Here is a 7,147-nt window from a genome sequence, read left to right as displayed (position 1 = left end):
GTGAGTGAGACCCTCCCCCTCACTCACTACACTGCTGTCTGATCCTGCCCTCAGGAGCACACTCTCAATACCCAGGGCATAAAGGCTGCGAAGGATTAGCTTCATCGAAGCAAGAGAACAGTTCATTACAGACACGATACGTCTCTGTAATTCCAGAAGTGACACATACTTACTGGAAAGATGCCGGTCGAGTAGGAAAGAATGCAGAGAGATTTACAATGACGTGTACTGGGACTGAAGAGACTGAGTTATGGAAAGAGCTTGAGCAGCTTGGGACGATTCCAGTGGAGAATGAGGAATGGCCTATACAGGCTCCAAAAATTCAGGACACCACAGTAAAGGTTCAAAGTAAAATTTATTATCGAATTACACACACACCTTGAGATTCATTTTCTTGTAGGGATTTACAGGAAAATAAAGAAATCACAATAGAATTTACCAAAACTATACATAAACAGATAATCAATTTGCAAAAGACAAACTGCAAATCAAAAATGTATTTACTGAGAAAAATGAGCATGCACACAGAATACACAGTCATTTCCCCCCCGGGCCTGGGATTCAAAAACTAGGGGCATAGCTTAGGAAGGAAGAGAGAGAGAAGAGAAAGAAGAGAAAGAGAGAAAGAGAGAAGAGAGAGAGAAGAGAGAAAGAGAGAGAGAGAGAAGAGAGAGAGAGAGAGAGAGAGAGAGGAGAGAGAGAGAGAGAGAGGAGAGGAGAGAGAGGAGAGAGAGAGAGAGATGAGAGAGAGAGAGAGAGAGAGAGAGAGAGATGAGAGAGAGAGAGAGAGAGAGAGAGAGAGAGAGAGAGAGAGAGAGAGAGAGAGAGAGAGAGAGAGAGAGAGAGAGAGAGAGGAGAGAGATTGATTGATTGATTTAATAGGAACCAGAAGGGCAACTTCTTCACCCAGAGGGTGGTCAGTCTATGGAACGAGCTGCCTGAGGAAGTGATTGAGGCAGATACATTAACGACATGTAAAAGACACTTGGACAGGTACTCCGATAGGAAAGGTTTAGAGGGATAAGGACAGGTACATGGATAGTAAAGGTTTAGAGGGATACGGACAGGTACACGGATAGGAAAGGTTTAGAGGGATATGGACAGGTACACGGATAGGAAAGGTTTAGAGGGATATGGACAGGTACACAGATAGGAAAGGGTTCAGAGGGAGATGGGACAAACACAGGACAATGGTTCTAGCTTAGGCAGGAAACTCAGCTGACGTGGACTATTGGGCTGAAGAGCATCTCTTCTTGGTCTTATTGACAATGAGTGTGAGGTTGCTGTTGTGTCGCCACTCGGCCAGCTGATCTGCCTGACTCCTGTATGCTTCCTCGTCGCCACTTGGGTTTCTGCAGCAATAGTGACAAATTGGCAGGGGGCACTGGAGTTGTGCTTAGCCGCACGCAGAAAGCCGAGCATGCCCATTCGAGGCTGCAGTTTTGCCTCTGCACCCAGGAAATGTCCACTCTGTTGACGAGGGTGACTGCATCACTACAGATACTGATTTCCAACACCAGGCTTTGTGGATGAAGCAGGAAGAGTCAAAGTCATGTTTATTGGCAAAGAAAAACATATTTACAACAGCATCACAGGCAGCGCAGCATCGGATACACAGCATTCACAAGAAAAAAACATAAACTAAACACAAATTTTACAAGGTAGAATACAATTAGATCAAAATGACCAGTGTGATGCAAAGTGGTCACAGTGTGACTGTACCGAGGTAGTGATCGGGGTTGTGCCGGTCGGTTCAGGAACCGAATGGTTGAAGAGAAGTCGCTGTTCCTGACCCTGGTGGTGTGGGGCTTCAGGCTTCTGTACCTCCTGCCCGATGGAGCAGTGAGAAGGTGGCCTGCCCCGGATGGTGGGGGTCTCTGATAATGGGTGTTGCCTGCCTGAGGTGGTGGGAAGGGATATATTGGGCAGAGTTCACGTTTGTCTGCAGATTCTTGAATTCCTGTGCATTCGAGTTGCCGTACCAGAGTGGGATGGAACTAACCGCAATGTAGGGACTTGGAACTCTCTGGATCAACGTACCCGGCCCTCAGATCCCATCCCTCCATGACAGTCCCCCACTGTCATACACGACTGGGTAGGTTCGCTCATGCAATCCTGTTACACCCGTCCTGGGGATTGGGGGAGGAGATGGCAAGGCAGACTCCTCCCTCAACTGTCCCCCTTCACCCCACCTGAGGGAATTGAGCAGGTTTGAGGCTGAGGTGAGGGGAGTGGTTATGGGGTATTTCCTGAGATGGGATGAGAATTGTGAGATGAGTCTTTGGATGTGTGGGCATTGAGGGGATCTCCCAGATATTCTGAACTGGGGTGGGGAGTGGATACTCCGAGTTGGGATGGGGGAGTGAGGGTAGGTCCCAGGATGGGGTGAAACGTGAAAGTGGATCTCAGAGGGATGGTGTGGTAGAGAGTGGCTCTTCAGGAATAGAAAGGGATGTGAGGGGATGTCCCATGATGGGATAAGATAGAGGCTTGATATGAATCCCATGATGTTGGGGGTAGGGAGACAGTCAGTGGAAGGCCCAGGATGGGATATTTGAGGGGAGGAATGGGATAGGCTGAAGGGAGAGATGTGATGTGGTTGAGGGAATGGGATGAGGTTTGAGGGGCAGTCCGACATGGGATGGGATTGGTGAGGGGTATTGGAAATGAGTCCCTTGATGGTAGGGTGGATCTCCTAGGATGGGAAGGGTTGAGGGAATGTGCTGAGATGGGTGATGGGTTGGGAGGTGGAGAGATTGTGTGGATATGTCCCAGGATAGGAGGAGAGTGCCAGTGGTTCCCACAACCCACCTCCTTGGGTTTGATGCTCCCAGGGACAGTTGCCATGGTAATGTTCCCCACCCACTCTTCCCCCAGCGGGATGGGTCGATGTCGGCATTTCATCATCCGCCAGATGGACAACGGCCGGTACATGATCCTCGGTGATGACAGGCTCCACAACAGCGTTACAGATCTCCTCGACTACCACAGGACCGTCCCCATCCTTCCCTTTGCCGAGTACCTCACCAAGCCCTGCTACAAGGTACCACAACATGCCGTCATCGGAAGGGGCAGCTGTACCGGAGAGGGGGTGAAGAAGTTGTATGGGAAACTTGTCTCCATTAGCTGGGGCACAGAATACAAGAGCGGGGAGGTTATGTCCAAATAGGACATACATGGTAAATGGTAGGGCATTGAAGAATGCGGTAGAACAGAGTGATCTAGGAATAATGGTGCATAGTTCCCTGAAGGTGGAATCTCATGTGGATAGGGTGGTGAAGAAAGCTTTTGGTATGCTGGCCTTTATAAATCAGAGCATTGAGTATAGGAGTTGGGATGTAATGTTAAAATTGTACAAGACATTGGTAAGGTCAAATTTGGAGTATTGTGTACAGTTCTGGTCAGCGAATTACAGGAAAGATATCAACAAAATAGAGAGAGTACAGAGATTTACTAGAATGTTACCTGGGTTTCAGCACCTAAGTTACAGGGAAAGGCTGAACAAGTTAGGTCTTTATTCTTTGGAGCGTAGAAGGTTGAGGGGGGACTTGATAGAGGTATTTAAAATAATGAGGGGGATAGATCGAGTTGACGTGGATAGGCTTTTTCCATTGATAGGAGGGGAGATTCAAACAAGAGGACATGATTTGAGAGTTGGGGGCAAAAGTTTAAGGGTAACACGAGGGGGAATTTCTTTACTTAGAGAGTGGAACGAGCTTCCAGTAGAAGTGGTAGAGGCAGGTTCGGTTTTATCATTTAAAGTAAAATTGGATAGGTATATGGACAGAAAAGGAATGGAGGGTTATGGGCTGAGTGCGGGTTGGTGGGACTAGGTGAGAGTAAGCGTTCAGCACGGACTAGAAGGGTCGAGATGGCCTGTTTCCGTGCTGTAATTGTTATATGGTTTATAAACCAGTGGACAGGTCACAGCTGGAGCACTGTGTGCAGTTCTGGTCACAGACTCTCGGAAGGAGGTGAAGAGGAGATTGTCTGGGATGGAGAGTTTCAGTTACAAGCAGAGACCAGAGAGGCTGGGTCTGTTCGTCCTGAGGGGCAACCTGCTACAAATGGACAGTGTTATGAGGGGCGTGGGCAAGGTGGAGAGTGGGAAGCATCTGCCCAAAGAAATGTGGTTAAAACTAAAGGGTTTAGAGTGAGGGGGGAAGAGGGTTACTGGGGAATCGAAGGGGAAAATTTTCCCTGTGGGGGGATGGGAGGTTAGAATCTGGGACACACTGGAGGGGGGTGTGGAGGCTGAGACTCCCACAACATTGAAGAAGTGTCAGGCAGTGATCCGGAGAAAGAAGGTCAGACACAGGTTAAAAAAGTGGTAACCCCAGTTCTTGAAGTGAAAGGTCAGGGGTGAGAGGTCAGGCACTGAATCCAGAACCCAGAGTGAGAGGCCGGGGGTGGGGGGGGGGTGAAAGATCTTTCAGAGAGATGTGAGGTCAGGGAGAGGTGAGAGGTCAGCTGGGGTAGCGGGTGGCACAAGTCGGGTGTTGTGGAGTGATGACTGGTCAAGATGGGACAGTAACAGAGTCTGTGCTCCCCACCCCCAGCTCCCAGAGAGACATTACGAAGAGATTGGCAGGAACCTGGACCTGTCTTCGAGCCCCCAGGGTCCAGGAGGAGGGTCCGGTGACATTCCCAGCTCAATGGAGTATGACGATCCAGATGGGGAGGCCATAGCCACTCCCGAGGAAAGTCCGGTGGCAGTGGGTGGTGCGAAGAGCCCCTTGCTGGACAGATGGACTCGGAAAGAGGTGAGGAGGGGCAGCACAGACGTGGGGTATGGGGGAGCTGTAATTCCAGTCTCGGGGGCTGGGGAACAGGCACAGGATGGGAGGGAACAGACTTATCTGTGAGTCTCTGGGTAATTCCCAGCCCCTGAGTCCCTGCGTGACAGTCCAACAACCCCCTGGAAGCCCAAAACCACCCAGCTTGCTCAATCATCCACCCCACCACAACAGCTGCAACAGGCACCATCTAAAAACACACACAGGTTACTCATCCGGGGTACTCTGACAGAACCCTCTCCAAGGGGGATTCCTCAAGGCCAGGAGAACCCTTCCCATCTCTGTCCTGCACAGCAAGCCCCTCAGTCTGAGATGGTGAGCCCTGGGGTCGTACATTTCCCTGTCCAGGTGTGGTTGTGCCCCATCAGGTCTTGACAGGATTTCCCTCATTCTTCCCAGACCTCAGATGGGTCGGTCAAACGTTCAGCGTTGCCCAGTCCTGGGGTGAAATGTCAGCCTACGACCTGTGTTTCTTATCTGACACTTGTTCCTCCCCCATCACCTCAGATCGGGTAAAAAGTTAGGCAGTAACGCCAGATCTGAGGTGAAAGGTCAAATGGTGATCCCAGGCCTGAGGTAAGTCAGCTGGCGACCCTGGGAGTGGTGGGGGTAGTGGCTCAGGTTTTGGCGTGTAGAGAGGTAGGGCAGTGACAGAAGGTGTGTCTGTGCCCTCAACCCCAGCGCCCAGAGAGACATTACGAGGAGATCGACGGGATCCTCAGCCGAACTCGGAGCGCCCGGAGTCCAGGAGGAAGGTCGAGCGATGCTCCCGTGCCCCAGGAGGAGAGTGATCCGGAACAGGAATCTGGAGCCAACCCTGAGCGAGTTCTGAGGGCAGAGAGCCCACCGGTGGAGAGATGGACCCTGAGAGAGGTGAGGGGGGTCAGCTCAGACATGAGATGGGGTGAGTGTTCCCGCCCAACGGAGGGGAATGGCACGGGATTAGACCACCATATTCCGAGTGGGTGGTGCTAGCATTTGGGACTGCGTCTGCCATCAGTGAAAGAGGTGGTGAGGAACGTGGGAGCTGAGAGAATTCAGCAGTTGGTCAGAAGTGAGAGCATGGTTTCAATGGACCGCAGAGAGAGCAAGTGTGTGTTTCTTTGCATATGAGTGTGTACCCGAGCTCATCTATTAACATATTTTCACCTGCCTGTATCAGGGTAAAACAAGAAACAAAGGCCATTTGCCCCTCAAACCCTCCCACACTGTCGAGTAAGACAGTGTCCGATCAGGGAGGACATACACTGTGAACGGTAGGGAGTACTGAGGGACAGAGGGACCTCGGTGTACGAGGGTAGGCCACACTGTGAACGGTAGAGAGTACTGAGGGACAGAGGGATCTCGGTGTACGAGGGTAGGACACACACTGTGAACGGTAGAGAGTACTGAGGGACAGAGGGATCTCGGTGTACGAGGGTAGGACACACACTGTGAACGGTAGAGAGTACTGAGGGACAGAGGGATCTCGGTGAACAACGGTAGGACACACTGTGAACGGTAGGGAGTACTGAGGGACAGAGGGATCTCGGTGAACAAGGGTAGGACACACTGTGAACGGTAGAGAGTACTGAGGGACAGAGGGATCTCGGTGTACGAGGGTAGGACACACACTGTGAACAGTAGAGAGTACTGAGGGACAGAGGGATCTCGGTGTACGAGGGTAGGACACACTGTGAACGGTAGAGAGTACTGAGGGACAGAGGGATCTCGGTGTACGAGGGTAGGACACACACTGTGAACGGTAGAGAGTACTGAGGGACAGAGGGATCTCGGTGAACAAGGGTAGGACACACTGTGAACGGTAGGGAGTACTGAGGGACAGAGGGATCTCGGTGAACAAGGGTAGGACACACTGTGAACGGTAGGGAGTACTGAGGGACAGAGGGACCTCGGTGTACAAGGGTAGGACACACTGTGAACGGTAGGGAGTACTGAGGGACAGAGGGATCTCGGTGAACAAGGGTAGGACACACTGTGAACGGTAGGGAGTACTGAGGGACAGAGGGATCTCGGTGTACAAGGGTAGGACACACTGTGAACGGTAGGGAGTACTGAGGGACAGAGGGATCTCGGTGAACAAGGGTAGGACACACTGTGAACGGTAGGGAGTACTGAGGGACAGAGGGATCTCGGTGAACAAGGGTAGGACACACTGTGAACGGTAGGGAGTACTGAGGGACAGAGGGATCTCGGTGTACAAGGGTAGGACACACTGTGAACGGTAGGGAGTACTGAGGGACAGAGGGATCTCGGTGAACAAGGGTAGGACACACTGTGAACAGTAGGGAGTACTGAGGGACAGAGGGATCTCGGTGAACAAGGGTAGGACACACTGTGAACGGTAGGGA

At 51.4% G+C, this 7,147-nt stretch overlaps 2 protein-coding genes across 2 annotated transcripts in view; both read left to right on the top strand.

Annotated features, from left to right (window-relative positions):
- The first annotated feature begins 2,457 nt into the window (after positions 1-2,457).
- LOC140735751 (uncharacterized) lies at positions 2,458-6,251 on the top strand. Its single transcript, XM_073061197.1, has 3 exons — positions 2,458-3,043; positions 4,560-4,763; positions 5,478-6,251. Exons 1-3 carry the CDS (start codon positions 2,642-2,644, stop codon positions 5,769-5,771), a joined length of 900 nt encoding a protein of 299 aa, XP_072917298.1. The 5' UTR covers positions 2,458-2,641; the 3' UTR covers positions 5,772-6,251.
- Positions 5,533-7,147, top strand: part of LOC140735749 (uncharacterized) — a 25,437-nt gene continuing 23,822 nt past the window's right edge. Inside the window, exon 1 of the mRNA XM_073061194.1 lies at positions 5,533-5,669. The gene's annotated coding sequence lies outside the window, so the exon portion shown is untranslated. The remainder of the gene's footprint in view (positions 5,670-7,147) is intronic.

This window comes from Hemitrygon akajei, chromosome 11, assembly GCF_048418815.1.
Source record: "Hemitrygon akajei chromosome 11, sHemAka1.3, whole genome shotgun sequence".
Taxonomy (NCBI): domain Eukaryota; kingdom Metazoa; phylum Chordata; class Chondrichthyes; order Myliobatiformes; family Dasyatidae; genus Hemitrygon; species Hemitrygon akajei.
The sequence above is the reverse complement of the archived record's forward strand: the minus strand, read 5'-3'. Positions and strand labels throughout refer to the sequence as shown.